A 19,229-nucleotide genomic window follows, 5' to 3' on the forward strand; every position below is an offset into this window, starting at 1 on the left:
TCCGCAAAATGATGAAGGTGCCGCTTTACGTGGTCAGTCCCACTGGACGTCTAGAAGGGAAAAGGTTTAGTGTGGTGACCAGCGTCTAATGGAGAAAACCAGAAAAGAAATTGGGCCACGGCCAACCTAGGTGATTAACACAATTTTGCTCACTTATTTAACTGAGAACTAAACTGAAGGTGAATTCTGGAGAAATGTTTAAGCTGAAATAAACACTAATACCATTTTCGAATCTCCCAGCTTCCATTACTTTTTCCCCATCCGTCACAGTGAATCTCACAATGTAAGAGGAAAAGAAATAACAGCAGACTATAGTGCTTAGTATTTTTATTTTCCTGAAGATAAATTTTCATACAATAAAACATTCCATCACAATCCAAATCAAAATCCACCCTATGAGAATCCCCCTACTATGTAAACCTATGACCTCGATTTAACCCTTTCATGCACAAATTATGGGAATTGTGCTAAAAGTTTTTCCTCTTATTTTTAATAAAATCTCACTGCCCACACATGTGGACACCATGCAACACAGGAATAAAAATGGGTAAAAGCCAGCGCCGACAGCATGCATGAAAGGGTTAAATATGTTATTACTATAGTTGAACGCGTCTCACCCAAAGCTGGAAGCAAGAAAACCCGAGTCTGATATTAAAATGACACAAGATCCGTCTGTGACAACAAAAGCCGAACACGTGCTTCTTGTTTATGTCAGTTTAGTTTGGATGTTGGCTGCTTAACCGCTGAACGCCGTTATCCTCTTAATCACATTATGGACTTTGCTTCTTGTTGTGGAGCTTTGGAGGAGAGCGGCTCAGTTCAGACCTGGATCACAGGATTAACTAAAAAACAACTTCCGCTTAAGTCCCAAAATGTCCCACACATCAGGTATGCAAACATCACTGATGAATACAAAAACAAACACAAAAAGAAAACAAAAAACCAACAAACAAAAGGAAAAAAAAACGACCAGCAAAATATCCTAGTAGCCACCGTCTCTAGATAAAACAGTAAGTTTAAAACGTGATGAGAAAATAAACCAAGTTATACTTGTGTAATGCTTTAGTAATTGTTAGTTGGCTATTGAAACATGACAGCATGGTTAATTTATATTACACCACTTCCCAACACCTTTGTCGGCCTAACTCTGAGACAACTACGGAGAAGACGAGTGCTGACAATTACTGAACATGCACTTGTTTAACTGTAAGATTATGCAGTTATTGAAGCAGATGCTGCAGCTGTCATGACTATTTATCCCTCGGTCTTTGTGCCATCTATCTACAGCATGTTTCAACCCCTAAAATACTGTTTCTGTGTGAGGTAAAGTTACTGCTTTTAGCAGTTCAGCCAGACTCCCTCTCACCTTGACACAGAAGGAAACCATTGCATAATCAAACTATGAAAGCAGTGACAGAAAGAGCCATCTCCCCACATTATACATATACACATTATAATCTCTTTTCTACAGTATGGAGCCATCCATAATTCTTGCCACAGTCCACTATCTGTAATAGCATTTTCTGATAAAGAACATTTACAGTATCGCACATTATCTCGCAACAGAGCCTAAACAGACTCACCCATGAGTCCCTGTCATCCCTCCTTAAAAGGGCTCTTCTATTGCTTTTACATTGTCAGCAAGTGACCATAATCGAGGTCACATTGTCCTTAGATTAAAAAAAAGAAGAAGAAAAAAAAAAGAAATCTAGTGGTGTCACAACATCAACAGAACGATGGATATGGTGCATCATCAGCAAACTGCTAGAACACAGCGATTATCCCTTTAATCGGGCTGATAATGCAAGCGGGATTTGTATTTGACTCGACTTGATCACATCTGTCTAACACAGGCCAGATGTGCAGCCCGGTGAGAGATTCAATATCAAGTTTGCTTTGGAGAAGAGCTGACAGGTTGGTCTAAAAGCCCCCAATGCCTGAATAAAACTAGCACATTAGTAGGTCTTTCAGCAGCTCTGAGTGCAGCACAAACACGAGTCCGTCACTGGACTTCAGTCTAACTACCGTCCCTGAAGTCCTTGAGCCTTTGGAGCCACCTTCAACGAGCAGTTTCTCTGTGTACCTTTATGTGGCCGCAGGCAGTGGATGACATGGAAAAATTATTTACAGTCTCAGCAAATCCCTTTGACTCTATCGAATGACCAGCCAAATACAGTTCAATAAAACAACACCTGGTGCTGGATGAAATGGGCTCTAAAACATATCATAACCATTCTGTTTCCAATTTGTACACACTCAACACTAATATTATATATATTTATACTATAGAAATATATAAATATTATAAAATGTCTTTTTTTTACACTATGAGTGAGCATTGGCATGCTATTTGATATCAATGAGCTCTATTTATGCTCTAGTCATAAAATCAGTACACTGACAAGGTTTTAGCAACTTTGCATGTGTAAAAAAAACAACAAATTAAAAAAAAAAGCTGAACATGAAGGGATTATTTGGCTATTTATGCTTCTATCTGCGAAAATGATTGGTGCTGAAATTGCTTATGTGGCAAGGCGGTGAAAATAAAAATCTGTGGGACTGAATCTGAGGTTGGAACTGTGTAACAGTCGTATCTGATGGTAACCGAAGCCAGTCTGGTAAAGGTATACCTCCCTTTATCCATGTCCAGAACACACTCTCTCTGAGGTCAGCTTGTCGGGGAAGTCTGTCATCTTATCTTGAAGGGTAAACAACGCTGCTGCAGGACGGCTGGGTGATGAGTGCGTGCGGGCCAGAGCGGCCATCACGACGGTGGGGCGTTCTGGTTTTGGTATATAGATGCCTTGTCTTTCAAAAGGTCCAGACATAGATGACAGCTCCAGCTTCCTGAGTACCCAAATAACAGAGAGAGGAGTTAAAATCTGATGTTAAACTGCATTTAAACAGGAGAACAGTAGAGGCCTCTAGATCAGCGGTATCCAACCTTTTTTGTGCCACGGACCGACAATATTTTCACGTACCGGCCTTTAAGGTGTCGCAGATAAATACAACAAAATAAAACCAGTACCGGTACCAAAAAAAGAAGATTTATTCATAACACACGGGAAAAGACCCAGGGAAACTGTGTTAACGATAAAAACGATTTTAAAACAAACAAACAAACAAAAAAAAGCTAAATGCTGAAAACTATAAATTTCACACCAGAGCCTCAACTCATGCAGCCCAGTACCAAACGACTCATGGACCGGTACCGGTTGGCACTGAATAAAATAATAAAATTTATTTTTTTTAATCAAACAGTACCTTAATTACAAAAGACTTGGTGTTTTCTTTGTTTAATAACAATGAAGAAAAGCTCACAGAGACACAACAGCTAGCTTTTCAGAAGCTGCTGAGAGAAAAACTCGATAAAAAAGCAGACTTATTTCAGCTTTGTCTGAAGGCTTCGTCTGGGTTGTGTAAACTTGGCTCCCAAGGTGCGTGACCGAGATTTGCAGATATTTTATGTCCTTTTGGTCAACTTTAAAAAAAAAATCAACTTCGTTGGATTTTTGCCATGTTCAGTTATTTAAAAATCAATACCAATTATCCATTACCTACTCCTACATAATGTTTGTGTAATCAAAGCAAACATCTGTCATGCTACCCTAAAGTAAACAATGCCCAGAGAGTGAGCTGCCTTGGCGGAGGTTTGTGCTCTCTGAGTGCTGCTTATTATCAAGTTCTAAATTGTAAATAAAAATAGAAAGCAATGATTTGCAAATCACATGAACCGTATACTTAACTGAAATATTACATGGCACTGAAACAGTCAACGATTTTTTAACTGGGCTTCTACATTTCAGTAAGATTCACACATGAACTTTGGACATGTGTGATTATGAGAGAATCAGGATGTGACATTTTCCACGGCTGTCCTGTCTACATTTAGCACACAGCAGGAAATAATCCACGTTCGCATTACTGGAAATACCCTGTGTGGTAAAAGCACTCTTCTATTCACACATCGGCACAATCCGACATCACGGAGTCGTTTTGCACAACGCAGCTGACAGGTTAAAGACGAGCTCATGTCCAAAATAAATGCCTCAGACATGTAATCTCACATTCACCACCTTTGAGTGATGTCTAGAAAATACAGCTGCAGGTCATCTGTGAAAAGTGCTTCAGATTCATTGTTTTCTAGGAAGTAGAAGGAAAAAAAGGGGTGGACTTACCCTCTGGAGGTTCAGACATGGGGGGGTTGAGACAGTACATGTGATAGCCTCTATCGCAGTCATCGCAGAACAGAAGCTGATCCTGGAAAACAAAAACACTCCAGTTCTCTGCACAAACAACCTAGATCCCACTTTAACCCAGAGACAAGCAAACAATCTCTGAAGACGACTCACATCATTCTCCGATGTGCCGCACATGTTGCAGCATTTGCACTCTATGCACTGCCAGCGGTACGTCTTGACGGCGGCCATCATTACGGGAGTGAACTGCAGGCAGGAGGGGTGGCCTGCGTTGAGAAAAGCGTTTAAACACGTTACATCTTTCCAAGAATACTTGCTGCGTGGCTTTTCTCATATCGCTACTCCTCTTTACCTGAACGTCCACAGTCAGAGCAGGACACCAGCTCCTCTGATTGGCCGGTCTTGTGATTAGTTTTGGAGTCTCCCAGGCAGAAATCACAGTAATTATTAGGCAACGCGAGCCCATCTGGACCTTTCTTTGGAGCTGTAAGGGAAGATGAGAACATGCAGACCAATATCAGTGTTCAGTTACACCGGCGCTGTGACCTCAGCAATCAACTGATGACTCCTCCGAATCCACATCGCGCCGCTGTCGCTTACTTTTCGGCTCCTCGGGCAGCGACAGGGCGGGCTCGTTCATTTCCATGTCGTCTTTCTCCTCACCCTCCTCCTCGGCCAGGTGGGAGTGGGTGTAGTGGTAGCTCAGGCCAGGACGGTTCTTGTAGCGCTTCCCACAGACTGCCACCAAAACCACAAAATACGACATGTATGATATGAAAACAAAGAACAGACCAGTCAAATCAGGTGTTTCTACCAAGTCAGTGGAGGAAGGTGAGGGTGACTCATGGAAAAAAGGACTATTCTTTACAGTGCTATCATGGGACATCTTAAAGCTGATGAGGATGGTGAAACCCTTCCTACTGTTCACATTATCATAATTAGCATCTTTAAAAGTATCTTAAGATGATCAAAGGACTCTTGCAGGAGTGTCCTACTTACAATGTAGCCTCTTATCATGTACATATTTAACTGCTGTAACTGAAAAACTGTTACTTTGCAATTATTGATACAATTATTAGTATTTTTATTTTTTTTTAACTGACACAATGCCTTTGACTATGTGAATAAAGGAAAAAATTAGACACAACATAGACTAGTGACACAGCGAGACAGAAAGTTACGACTCTCGTATGGTGGTTTCTCTCAATACATGTCAACAACTTTTTATGTGGTAAAGTGATGATGGGGGAGGGAGAAGAGAAATCACTTAAGAACCCACCAGGTTCCTGAGGTCTCCTGCTTTCTGTTGAGTATCAAAATTGGCACAATGACATGATAAACTGGCGGTGAAATAATAGGAAAGATGAACAACATGCTTTATTTATGTATTTATTTATTTACTTGAGACAAGCTTCCTCTTTGCTCTAAATCTACAGTAAAGCACAATAATAAGACAGCATCTCGACCACTCCTGCTGCCGCACAGCTGCAGCTAATATGCTGGAACTGCTCTGATCTTGGCTTTAGCTTCTTCAGTTTAAGGGTCTTAGAAGCATTGACAGTGTTTTGACTCGAGACCTCACTGCACTGAAACAAAACTAAGAAACGCATGTCACTATTTCGCAAAACATCATGTTTCTGATTTGAACTGGTATTCTTTTAAAAGTTGAGAAAGCCAGTGGGATTGTGCAAGGAGGATTTACTGACTTAAAGGAGAACAAAGATGGCACTGTGTGAAGCCGTTGTCACAGGGAGGGTGTGATGTTTGTCATAGCAGTCAAACACAGAACTTCTTCTTTCACTTCCACACTTTCTCTAATTTTCATTTCCTCAAAAGTCCAGCAATCCTAGGTCTTCGACTTTCGGGAAGCATCTAACCAAGAGGCTAACAGCCAAGCATAAAATATTTTTTGGGTGGGTGGGGTTGGGGAGGAAGAAAACAAAATACTCCCCATAAAGTCAAGCAGACATTAAAGTGACTCACAAATCAAGCGAGGGGCATTTCTAACACATGGAACATGGAATGAGATTTTACAGGATGCAGAGGTGGTGAAGAGGAGAAATGCAGTCAAAATTTACATAACACAGGGGAAAAAAACAGCACACACACTCACAAAAGGGGAAGGAAAACATCAGCAGCAGGATCTAGCTTCCAGTTTATCTAAATCTGTAGGAGGTTCAAGCCCAGATTGGGTGGAAAAAGTTACTTTTAAAGGCCACTGCTAATCTTCTGTAAGCTGAGATGGCTCGTATATGTGGCTGATTACATGATTACAAACTACACTTTAGGTAAAGCATATAATAACAGGGCATTTACGCTCTCCAAATGTAGTTAATTACAATTCAGTACGATGTGTGTAACAGAACATTTAATTTATGAACTGAACTACACAAAGAGCAAATCTACTTGGTAACAGACAGAAAATAAAAACAGGCAGCAAAGACAAAAGACACGGCAGACTGGAGTGAAAAGGAATGAAGAGAAGTATACCTCTTTCAGAAGGTTTTGAAATATGCTTTTGTTTGAGAGTGTCTGAAAGAGAGAAGAGAAGAGAAGGAGAAGAGAAAGCACAGACAGAGACTCAGAGACCGACAGAGGATCAGTCAAGTCAGTCGGCAATGACCTACTGAGCACTGCAGCTCAAAGTGAAAAGGCTCCACAAAAGAGGAAAAAACAAAACAAAACACATCAAGCAGTCTGACAACACCAAAGAAGAGGAAGACATTTTTTTCTCCCTGCACATGGAAATACCTGTAAATTAAAGTATGACATCATAGTGGCAAAAATACAGATCGACTAGCGTTGTAAATATCAGATATTAGAAGTCTAACGAAGAACAGAGAAAAGATGGAACACATGAAAAGAAAAAGAAGAGGGTGAATTAAAATGTGATAGATAATGAGGACTCGAACTAATATAAACATTACAGCTATGAACACCTGCGGTGACCTTCTACTCCGAGCTGTATTCACATGCTCTACTCTCAGCCAACAGGACTCACTGTCACAGGCGTACGGCTTGTCTCGGTCCTCCAGTGCTGCCGTGTCCAGCTTCTTCCTGCTGCTGCCCACTCCTCGACCCTGCGCACATTTTTAGACTCAGACGGGCCCTTAAACGCATGCTTGGGATTGAGAAATCACATCAATCGACAGACGTTATTTACCTTCCCTTTCCCTTTGCCTCTTCTTTTAGGCGTGTCTTCCTCATAGTCTTCATCATCAAGGTCGTCCAGGAAGTCGTCCGGCTCGAGGATTCTCTGTGTTGACAGGGATGAGGAAGGCGTTACAATGGGGTGTATTATATTTCACTTTTCCATCTACAGCAGCTTTACTTCAAATCCCAAAACAAGAACCTTTCTGATCCGGGCGGCAGGGTTCAGGCCTCCGGTGTAATCACTCATGTTGGAATCCTCCTCAGAGCCTCGGAGGTCTGCGGATGTCCTTTTGTCCAAGGACTCCCCCTTCAGCAGGGCCTCCAGGCTGCTGCCATCCGATGACAACAGAGCATCCTTCTTCAGTCCTAAATCTAGCTCTATGAAAAACAGGAAGGGCAAAACACAATATAGTATACCAGAAAATGTTAGTGCCAGACATTTAAGCCGGTTAAAATAATTAGTGATATTCTAGTGAGGTAAAACCAGCGTCTTTTGCAGCTCTCTCTCTCTGTGTAGTGGGGAAACAAGATGATACAGTGAGATACCAGCATGAAGCAAGTTTCTGCACTGATCTAGAAAATGAGCGGTTGTGTGTACGCAATGTCAGAGTAAACTGCCTCAAAACCAGCCGTCTGAACGGTGTGTGACCACATTCTGCACAAGCACGAGGATGTTAAACCACAAGGAAAGAAAACTGCTGGTGCTAGCACTGCTAATGTCAGCCACACTCAGCAAACCAATCAGATATAAGGTGTAAGCTATGTTATGCGTGGCACAAAGAGCCACACATAAACAAATACTTGTTTGCTTTGTGATTAGGATCAATTTTGAGTCTTTTCTGACTTTTAAACTAGTCGACATATCATGTTTTCTCCTGCTTGGTCAACAGGAACAACACCAACACTGATACATACAACTGTAAGCACAGGTACAATTCAAGTTGGACTAAATTATTGATGGATTGCTGTTACAAGATAGCACCACATGTTCATCCCCACAAAGCCTTTGATATCCACCTTAAATGCTGACACAGTAAAATAGGAGAATAAGCTAAGCTGCTCAGAGCTGCTGTGCTACCTGATTTAACCGGAGGGAAGATAAGCCGGGGGTCTTCTGGAGGATGAGATCTTCGTTTCTTCCTCCACCTCCTGGCTGGGTAAGTGTACAGCTGTCCTGGAGCCATGCCTGAGGGAAGGCAGAACAGGAAGGCGTTCACAGTTATCAGACAGTTCTGACACACTGGCAGGGGGAAAAAAATCCACAGGCTCTGTTTGAATTTTCTTAGACTGTCCTTTTCAGAATCGGTTATTTTTGCATTTAAACACGAGCAGGCACCACCTGGCTGCCAGGGAGTTGCATTAAGTACACCAGCTCTGTTTGTTATTTTAAACATGCATGCATGGTGTATTTAGTTGTTTGTTTTGAAGGTGTTGAGGTTATTTGTAGCTCCTTCGAGAAATTCTGAACAGCGGAAATGATGATTCATCTTAATCACTTAATTACTCATCTTAATGACGAATGCTTCACAGCGTCTGTGCAGTTTCCTTTGAATCACTTCTCTACTGCTCATTTTGTCCAGCTCTTAAAACCTTAAACCAACTTTAAACGCGTTTAGCGCAGGTGAGCAGTTCGACGCTCACGTATGGTGCCTCACCTGGTCCCCTGTGTCTTTTCTCCATCCAGATATAACAGTTGCTCTGAGCCACGCCGGTCTGCGAGTCGAGGAACGGCATCCGAACGCTCCTCTCGGCGCACAGCCTGGCATTGTAGTTGTGACACTGCTCCATGGCATCTCTGTAGTACTGCTCTCCCAGCCTGATGAAACAAAACCGGAGGCAGATGCTGGTCATTAGGTCTATTATGGTTCCAAGACAGAAATCAGCAGCTGTTGCTGCTCCAAAACAAGTGCAGTCTCAGTTTATTTTAAAACTGCTTGTGTTTTTCTGCTCTGCTGCCTCCTACTAAGCAGTGTCTTCGTGCTTCAGACTAAATGTTTAGGGAAGGGTGCAACAGCAGGTGCTCTTTTGTTGGTGCATCAACAACAACAACAACGAGCTTTGGTAGTGAGCACAGCCAAGTGTTCAATGTTTATAGCATAAATATACTGTTAGAGTGCTGCATGCTTAATCCCTTTTAAAGAAGCTGAGGGCTGAAGCTACTCAAACTGAGACAAGAAGACATCTTACAATTCCCTCAAGCTATCAAGTGTCAAAGAAAAAAAAGGGGGTGGCACAAAGAACCTCGTGATGCAACAACTGCACCTCTTGAGGCTGTCAGGAAGCCCCAGAGGGCAGCGGTTCAGTCCTGATGAGATAATAAACCATGTAATTGTGTTAAACCTTAAAGAAGCTTTTCAAAGATTTCAATCTCCAGTTAAAGACTTCATTATTTAACTTGCTGTAAGGCCATAATAACATTGCAAAAAGCTGTCTGTGCTCGGTGGGGTCCAGCCGAAAATGAACACTTGCTTTTCTTTCCAGAGACATCATTTCAGGCATGGTGAATTAACTAGAAAGAAGCCGTCACATATGCGTGAGAGCACAGCAGATACACACATGGGTTGGCTAGTACTGATATATTCTAGTAGTGGCGTATATGTTGTCTGATTATTTATGTAAAAACGACACCATTTTCTGTGTAGAGTTCGCATGTTCTCCCTGTGTTTGTGTGGGTTCTCTCTGGCTTCATCCCACAGCCCAGAGACATGCACAGAGTGGGTTTGGGTTAATTGGTGAGTCAAAATTTTACATAGGTATGAATGTGAGTGCGGTTGTCTGTCTTTCTGTGTTGGCCCTGCATCTCGCCTTATGGTAGCTGGGATAGGGTCCAGCCCTAATTGCGACTATGATACACCACAGAAATGAAGAAATACTCAGAGCAGCAGAGTGGCTCTGGTTGTATTATGTGTAGCAGGGCACTTGTAACAACTAAACTGATTGATGTGCCTTATTCCTGCAAAGGAAAAATTAAACAGCTGTGGAGTTGCAAAAAAAGATATATTTATATAGCTCCATTTCACAAGTGTTATCTCAAAGGCTCTTCACATGGTACTGTAAAGAAGAAAGCCAATGACTGCCTATGAGGATTCACTTGGTGTCAGTGGAAAGGGAACAAAATCTCCCCTCACTAGGAATAAACTTCTGATGGAAAAGGCTCTTTGGGTGGGATGAGGGGACAGAAATGGACAGAAATATATTCATCTGATTTTGTTAATGTAATAGTGCATGAATAAAGGATACCAGCTCATTCAAATCAGCACATCTAGCATGTAAACAACAGTTCATTTATATGCTTTTGGCAGCACAGACTTGGTTTCAAGATTACATCATCTTTCGTTCTTTGTCAGTATTATTTCACTTGGAAATTAAGTTTGGAAGCAAATTAAAATATTTTGATGTGTGTCGGGTAAGTTCTATATATTTGTGCTGCCACAGTTATCGCAGGTAGAGGTGCAGCGTACGCGCGTAAAAGCTGCCGTGTGACATTAACCCCGAATTGGGCTGTACGGCTACACGATGTAAGACAACGGAAATGGAAGCACGTTAGAGCACAATACAGTGTTCTGGTCTTTGAAACGTTAAACTTTATAAGCGGTTCCTTTATGTGAATCGGAAACACCGGCTATGGCTCCGGGCTCTCGAGTTCAAATCTCCAGCGAGGGATTTTCATTCATTTTAAACTAGTCGCTCCAGCCACTACAGCCTTCGCTAACGACGTTAGGCACAATTACACTCTCTTTAGCTTGTTAGCGTGCGAGACACCTAGCTGCCATACTCAACTGACGTTAGCACCACGGCGTCCGTTTGGTCACAAAAACACAAGTGACCGCCACACCGCCAAAAATACACGAAGGATTAAATGAACACAAGTTCTTCTACATTGACTCGTGATTCATGTTTCAGAAACGTCAGCTGCGTGTCTGCTAACTAACACTTCCATTCCAGGATGTGAACAGACACGACGGTCCGACACCTCTGGCTAACCTTACTAAGTCAACTGGAATGCTGCTAAGCTAGCTAACGACAGCGGCAGCGGGTGTACGATAGTACAGCCGTTACGATGTGATGGCTGTGTGTGTCACCTGCAAACATGTAAGGTAAGTAGAAAAGTCCAACACTTACAGTTTGACAACATTCTCAACAACAGCTGCCATCTTGCTTCGCTACACTGGGAAAGTGGCTGCCGGGTAATGTGTGCCCTCTGTCAGGACTTGTAGGCAGATCGTGGAGTAAGGTGAAACACATTGCCCCCTACTGCTGGCCCCGTGCCATTGCAAGGGGTTTTATTATTCTAAACTGCAAATCATGTTAGTAATGTTTTAAATTACTTCCAAAGCTTCCAGTGCACAAAATATAGTTCAGTGTTCTTTATACACTCATCAGCCACTTTATTAGGTACACCTTCATTCAAATATCTAAACAGCTAGTCATATGGCAGCAACTCAATGCATTAAGGCATTTAGAAATGGTCAAGACAGCCAGCAGAAGTTTAATCTGAACATCAGAATGGGCAAGAAAAGTGATTTAAGTGATGCTGAATGTGGCAGACAGACAACCAGGTTTACTGGGAGTGGTCCAAAAAAGAGAAAATATTCAATGAGTGGCAGTTCTCTAGGTAAAAATGCCTTGTAGATCCTGGTGAGCGGTCAGAAGTGAATAGCCAGACTGACAGGATAGCAACAGGAACTCAATGAACCACTCACTGCAAACAAGTTATGCAGAAGAGCATCTCCGAGTGTCAAATCTTGAAGCAGATTGGCTGCAGCAGCAGAAAACCACACAGGTTTTTTTTTTTCTCCTGTCAGCTAAGAACAGGAAACTGAGGTTAACAATTTGCACAAACGTGTCAGTGTCGTATGAGTCTTGATTTCTGTTTTCATTTAGATGATAGGGTCAGAATTTGGCCTAAACAACATGAAACATGATTGTGTCAACTGCAAACTGAGCATCATCTAAACACCACAACCTATTTGAGTATTGTTGCTGACCATGTCCATCCCTTTATGTGTACCAGTCTTCTATTGGGTACTTCCAGCAGGATAAAACACAACGTCATAAAGCTCAAGTCATCTCAAACTGTACTCACAAGGCTTCCACACCCACCAGATCTAAATCCAAGAGAGCCTTTGGGATGTGGAGGAACAGGAGATTTACATCATGTATGTTCAGCTGACAAATCTGCAGCAACTGTGTGATGATATGTCAACATGGACCAAAAACTCTGAGAAATAAGAATTAGCCTTTGAGGTGAATGGTGTGACATGTGTAGCAGCGAGGTTTAAGATCTGCTGGAAGAGCAGAGTACAGTCTGCTGTCACTCCAACATTAACATTTATTCAAAGCAGTTATGTGGGGAGGCTGTGTGATAAAAGTGACAGTCAGTTTTCATGTTTCATAGAAGCAAAAGGTCACAAAAGAACATAGCAATTGTGCTTTTGTCATAATTATGCTGGTGAAATCACTTTAACATGCTCATGACTCAGTACCAAATCGATATCAAATAATAACAGGAAACAAAGCCACACCTAGGGTGGCTGAGTGGTTAGCACCATCACCACACAGCAACATGGTTCCTTATTTAAACCCTGGTCGGGGAATTTGCATGATCTTTCTGTGCCTATGTGGAGTTCCTCTGGGTACTCAGGCTTTCTCTCACAGTCCCACAGTCAGTTTAACGCATGTTTCTAATATGAATAACATACTTGAAGTGTAGCAGATGAAGTACTGTATGAATATATAGTTTTTATTCCTTAAACTCAGCCTATATTATTATATAAATATTTAAATATTTCTGAAGGCCTCTGTGTTCATTGATCCACATTAAAACTCATTTCCTACAAAAGAATGACATTCAAGACTGTTACTCAAAGGTAACAGCAAAACAGTTGCAGAGATGTCTACAACTTGATGTTCATGTGTCTACTGAAAGAAATAACACTGAATAAGACACTGCAATTCCCCAAAGCTTGTTATGAAGCAGTCTATGGCCAGAAGCTTTGGAGATGGTTAATTGATGCAATGAGGAAACAAGAAAAACAACAGCTGAGTGAAGAACTTGCTGTTACATGACCAGAAGAGGTCTGTTAAATCAAGACATGCCAGAAATCAGTTAGATGAAACTGTAGCAGCTGCACGACATGTCTGATGGTTTTTGCTGCTAAAGCAAGATCTGTGAGTTGCTAAATAAAGACTTCATGCATGCAGAACTGTGAATGATAATCCTACATATTCAATAAAGACAAAAAAAGGTATAAGTGAGGTTAGTCAGACTGTGTTGTGACAAAACTAATCAAACGTTCAATTCACAGCGCTAACAGAAAATCATGCATTTTTTTTCTTAACAAAAAAGATTCAAAAGCATCACGTTCTTGATTAAACCATGTTTTATTATTCCTAATATTAGATGTAGATACACAAGTCAACAAACATTATCTTCAATTTGTAATGAAAATGCTCCACAGCACACTGACATCGTGTGGAAAGGTCTGATATTACAGACACGTACCTGAAAATGGACAGCAGTTATAATTTTTGCAATAAGTTGCATTAGTAACAGTAGTAGTAATAGTAACAACAGTAGCAATAATGATAATAATAGCAATTAATAATAGTAGTGGTATTAACAGCTCTGAATTACAGAGGAAGGAACAGACATTCGTCAAAAGAAATGAAGGTAGGTGGACAGGCTTATCAAATGCTGCAAGACAGACCACTGGATGAAAAAATACAAGCTCCCACTAGACAGCAAAGATCCTGCCTTCTTCTAAAAAAGGAAGCTCAAATTGTCACCAGTCTGTTTTCGATCATGTGTAATACTTAACAAGTTGGTTTTCTGCTTCATTAAGTACTCCATCGTTACAATACTCTTAGAATCAAAACGTAACTCTTTGACATCAATAACACATACTTCTCATGTTCTGGTCAAAGCTCACCAGTAGCACAATGTTATTTTAAAAGGATGCCATTTGCAACATCGAATCACAGCCAGCTAAGGACGTTTCCACAAGACTGGTTTGCCAGGGTCATTCTGCATTAAATATACAGGGCAGTATCAATGTGTGAGTGTGTGAAAGAGAGAGAGAGAGAGCTTGTGTATGGTATGTCAAGTATGAGAAATATTTTTGCTTCACATGACCAATTTGGCCAAACTGGTTTGAATCATTCACATTCAAATGAGCGGATAAGAAAATACACTGTGTGACCTTTGAACTTGGACCGCCTAATATCTGATGGAAGCTGTTCAGAGCGGTCGTCGCTGGGACAGCTCATCCACTGGAGGGGGAAGGACTCCTTTATTCAAAACTGTGCACAATGTCTGCAAACTCCATTGGCTCGCTTATGTATGCAATGACTTTATTCACCTGGATCCCACATTGTAGTTCAGACTGAAACTAACTGGGAGCTCCACCATACACTCAGGAATGCAAACTCTCACAGTTAGAGACGAGGCAGGTTTGATAAATTTGGACCGCGTGCTGTTAACTGAACCCAGACTTGTTGCGGCATTCCTATGAACGGACCACTCTTTTATGAAACTGTATCCAAGCAATAATCAGCTTTAATAAGCTACTTTCAATATCAGTGCAACACAAATAGTTACTTGCAGCTCGTTTGCTTTTATGGGACTCCATCAGATATTTTATTGTTAAACCGTTGCTGAATCTTTGCTGTTATAAGCAGCTCATTCATGCTTGGTTATAAGTAACTGACTACACCAACCAATTAATATGAAGACAGAATGTCAGGTTTTAGTGTCTTCATTTCAAATGTACAATATGTGAGGAGACTAGCAAACCTAACACCTATCATTTGTTTACATAATCTGTAGTAGGTCGCCATTTGATTTATTTTCACCTCCAACTGATTATTACTTGCTCTCCACTTATGAAGTCCAATGTATGTGTATATTAACACATGTAGATGGCATAGATTGGACACTTGGAAGTATAAATCTAGCTGAAATCATGCCACATATTCAAGAGTGCAAGGCTGATCAGAGAGTTGAGGGCATTCTTCTATTTCTGGGGTTGGTGCCAAATCAATCCACTGACATACATGAGGTCATTGCCACAGGTCACTTTTTAAACAAACTTTCGTATCTTTTTATAAAACTTCCTTGACAACTGAATTGTTTGGTGTGTAAAAAAAAAAGAAAAAGGGGGTTTCGTGTATTTGTAGTGGGTTCAAGTAAGGCTCAGGCTCATATCTCTTTGTTGTAAAGCACACAAAGCGCATTCCTCAGTGCCTATCCAGTCTCACCTTCACGCACCTCACTTCACCCGTAAAGCCATCTGTCAACCGTCCTTTTGTCCTGCTCAGGTCCCTGTGCTTCAGTTTTTTATCTATCCACACTGCCCCCGTGCCTTCACATCAGTAGGTGGAGAACGGAAATAGATATCAGATGACTAAAACAAATAACAAATTGTCTCGAAGATCATTGTTAGTGATGTCAGCTTAAGATATTTTAAAACCAAAAGAAAAGCAAAGCTCTGGGAAATCATTCCAGTGATATTAATTTCTGTTTCTGCCCGGTTTACCGATTCTGAGTACCGAAAAGCAGCATCCATCTGGCCACGCTTGATCCGAAAAAACATAAACATGCAAAGTCCACAGCACCACAACTCACACACACGCACCCACGCACGCACACACACACACATGCACACGCTAGAAAACTAATCTTCTCTGCTTTGTACAGAAACGAGAAAGAAAGATGAAACTCAAGCAGAAAAGATCACTCAAAAAGAATCAAATACAGGCAAAATTAGAGATAAAAAAAATAATAGTAAAACCACTTATTAAATATATATATTATTTTTCCAAGGAAAATTGTGATCACTTACTGCACACTGCTAAAATTCAATGAGCTTTATTTTCCTGTCAGAACACCTCATAAACTGTCATTCCTAAAAAAAAAAAAAAAAAGGAAAAAAGGAAAAAACAAAACAAAGAAAACAAAAAGATAAAGTACATACAAGGGCAAGCTGACATTCTCCACAAAACCAAATTTGCTTCTCTCAACAACATAAATCAAGATTATCTACCATCAAATTAGTCTTTGTCAAGCCAGCAACTGAAAAAGATAAATAGTAATAATGATATCAATAATATTGAGATTAATAACATCAATACCAAGAACAGAAGAAGAGATGTAGGAGATGAGATCCTTCCTAATAGAGAGCAGTTAAAACTGGGCAAATGAAATCAAATTGCAGCAGAGTGGAAAACCATCATCTTTTTTTTTTCTTTTTTTCTTTTTTTAGAGAAACAGTATCACAACAGGGTTAGCTAATCAAGACTCACTGAAGAGCAAATATTCCTACAGAGGAGAATCCGGTTCGCTAGACTGGAACTGCACCGGGACTGGCTCCCTGCTAATGCCATCCAGCCCCGGTTCTGACTCAGACTAATGATCTCTTTTGGTCAAAACAGGTTGAGGGCTCTGATTGTTGGGTGCAGTTAAAGTGAGATGTGGACTGGATGAATAATATAATAAGTGACACATAAAACCAGCAAAGAGGGAGAGAATAAAAGAGAGAGAAAAAAAAAAAACTTTTCTCAGCTACATGACGCAGCTGTTGACAGATTCCTCGGGGCTTGCACAGAGAGCAGTGTGTTTGTATGACCTGTTTGTACTTTCCTTTATATCTGCCTCAGTTTGTTGAAATTGTGACAAATTTAGTTCCCATCCATGATTTTACAAATGTTTTATTTCTTCTTGCCGAAGAAGCTGAACCTCTTCTCGCGATCCTTGTCTTTCCCATCCTTGTTGCGCATGGTAACGCCTCCAGCTTCACCTGAGCTGGGCGAGATGGGAGGCATCGTCATGGCACGGCTGAGGGGCCGTTGAGCTCCAGGCGAGTCTCCTGATCCTTTTGGAATGGAGCTAAGGATGGACTGAATCCACGAGCTCATCTCCGCCTTTCAACACACAAAAGAGGTTGGTTATGTTTTATATTCCCCTAAATGTGTATTTACTGATCTGAGCAACATAAACCTGTTATGTACATCTCACCTCATCCTTTGCTTGGAACAGGTACTCTTTCCCATCCCCTAACCTGCAGTCACAGGGTTGAAAGGGTCAACACTTTGTCAGGGGTAAATTTAAAGTCTAGTACACCAATCTTACTATTTCACTGTGGCCTTTAACTTTCAGACACCTCATGCCGTCCGTCTCCTCACCTGAGCTTGAATACATGTTTCCTCTTCTTATAGTCATGGGCTATTTCACACACAGCCTCTCCCAAGCTGATGGGAACTTCTCCGTGGTATGGAATGCCGTTGCTAGCACTCTTGCCGTCTTTATAGAAACCAATACTTCCTTTTCGTAGGACACAATACACATTCTGCCAGGACCTGTGGGAACAAATGAACATGATAAAAGTTAAACTGTTCTACATACAGATTGATACTGCTAACTAAAGCCACATCAGCATTTGTCTGCATTTCTTCTTATAATGCACGTGTCCAAGTCTTCTCATAGCAACCCTCACCTGCTAGCTGCCTTTTTGCTGTGAGACTCCATCTCCTGTTTTCGACAGAGCATCCCCTCCATGGTCTCTGGCTCCAAGTCTGCCGCGCCTCTGCTCGGTAAAGTGGCAGACGGATCGACGCGAGACGATGCCAGTCCGCTGTCTCTGCCCGGTCCGTTCACCGACTCAGACTCTGAGCCCTGTGGTTAAAACCAGGACATGAATGGTGGTGAGGGGGGCAGAAAAAAGAAAAAAAACACAGCTGGATGGAAGTGGTGATTAGCAAAGCAGCCATTCACAGCCATACACGAAAAAGCCATGATGACGTCTGCTTTGACAGCACTGTATGATTACCTGAGATAACAGCAGAGTGAGGGTTCAGGAGGTCTACATAATCACACAGCATTCTGACATTGCACAGACAGATTATAGTCGCTCTTACAGGTAAAACACACAATTAAAATAACCAAGCATACAGGAAACACGAATGCTACACTAAACTAGATTTTCAATTAATTTAAACTGCTCCAAAGAGACCTAAAATCCAACTTGTGAATACATTTAAATATTATCTGATGGTAATCTCAGCTTCTTCAGTCAAATAAAGAATATAAATAAATAATTCTACACTATTGCTCAATTACAGTTCACCTCTAAGACTGGAGATGTTGAGATCTTAGAAATACTGCAGCTCAAGTGTTGTGGCTTTAATTTATCTTATAAACCTTAAAAAACATCCACAGACAACAGGATTTCGCTTCTAGTACTGCGACTATAGTAGGAAACGGAAACTCAGGGCACCTTTTGTGTCACGTACTTTTCTACAAAGGATTCTCACATAACTCCATCAAAAGACTGACACTTAAAGGCGACTCACACACATGGATAAAGACTAAAACAAACTACATATAAATTAGCTTTGAACAGCTACATTTATCACCACATTTACTTTGGGCTCCACATTTACAGTCACTCCTGTCCTGGTCAATATGAGCACATATATATATATAACTGCATATTTGATCCATGAAAATAGTGTGTTCATGAATCTGCATCATGCCTTTAAACAGCGATGGGGCTCGTTAATGATAGCTGTAGCTCATGAATCAATAAAGCGATGGTTGCATCTGTGACAGAGAGCAATGGCTTCTCAGTAGAAGGAAAAAGGCACTGCAGTTGACCAGGAGCTGAGCGGAGGCTGTGAAGGGGACGAGGGGTAGCTACAAAGCTGACCGTGACTTGGTACTCACACGCTCCTGCTGCTTTGGCTTACACACACGTTTAGGCTCTGATTTCTTTCCCACTGACAACGATAGCGATAATGACTGCTGACAAAAACGCAATAAGAAATTGTTAAGAAGTCTGGGGCAAAAAGATGAACGTCAGGATACGGCTTGCACTTCTA

The 19,229-nt window shown here is 41.3% G+C and overlaps 2 protein-coding genes across 6 annotated transcripts in view; both read right to left on the reverse strand.

Moving 5' to 3' along the window:
- Positions 1–310: 310 nt before the first annotated feature.
- Positions 311–11,593, reverse strand: dpf2 (D4, zinc and double PHD fingers family 2). Of its 2 annotated transcripts, none has more exons than XM_031759975.2 (11): positions 11,475–11,593; positions 9,008–9,168; positions 8,431–8,538; positions 7,552–7,730; positions 7,363–7,455; positions 7,201–7,279; positions 4,800–4,937; positions 4,552–4,683; positions 4,353–4,465; positions 4,179–4,254; positions 311–2,847 (listed from the first exon to the last, which is right to left on the reverse strand). In XM_031759975.2, the coding sequence occupies exons 1-11, from the start codon at positions 11,504–11,506 to the stop codon at positions 2,765–2,767; spliced, it is 1,194 nt and encodes a 397-aa protein (XP_031615835.1). In that variant the 5' UTR covers positions 11,507–11,593; the 3' UTR covers positions 311–2,764. The 2 variants fall into 2 exon arrangements, with proteins under 2 accessions (XP_031615835.1, XP_031615834.1); XM_031759974.2 differs by having other exon boundaries at positions 4,179–4,260.
- Positions 11,594–13,717: 2,124 nt separating this feature from the next.
- The window catches only part of LOC116336180 (spectrin beta chain, non-erythrocytic 1), a 49,721-nt gene continuing 44,209 nt past the window's right edge, over positions 13,718–19,229 (reverse strand). For all 4 annotated transcript variants that reach the window (XM_031759971.2, XM_031759973.2, XM_039618023.1 and 1 more), the window contains 4 exons: positions 17,846–18,024; positions 17,535–17,708; positions 17,368–17,410; positions 13,718–17,273 (listed from right to left, as the gene is read on the reverse strand). In XM_031759971.2, the coding sequence (XP_031615831.1) occupies positions 17,061–17,273; positions 17,368–17,410; positions 17,535–17,708; positions 17,846–18,024 (609 nt within the window). In that variant the 3' untranslated portion in view covers positions 13,718–17,060. The remainder of the gene's footprint in view (positions 17,274–17,367; positions 17,411–17,534; positions 17,709–17,845; positions 18,025–19,229) is intronic.

This window comes from Oreochromis aureus, linkage group 10 (assembly GCF_013358895.1).
Source record: "Oreochromis aureus strain Israel breed Guangdong linkage group 10, ZZ_aureus, whole genome shotgun sequence".
Taxonomy (NCBI): domain Eukaryota; kingdom Metazoa; phylum Chordata; class Actinopteri; order Cichliformes; family Cichlidae; genus Oreochromis; species Oreochromis aureus.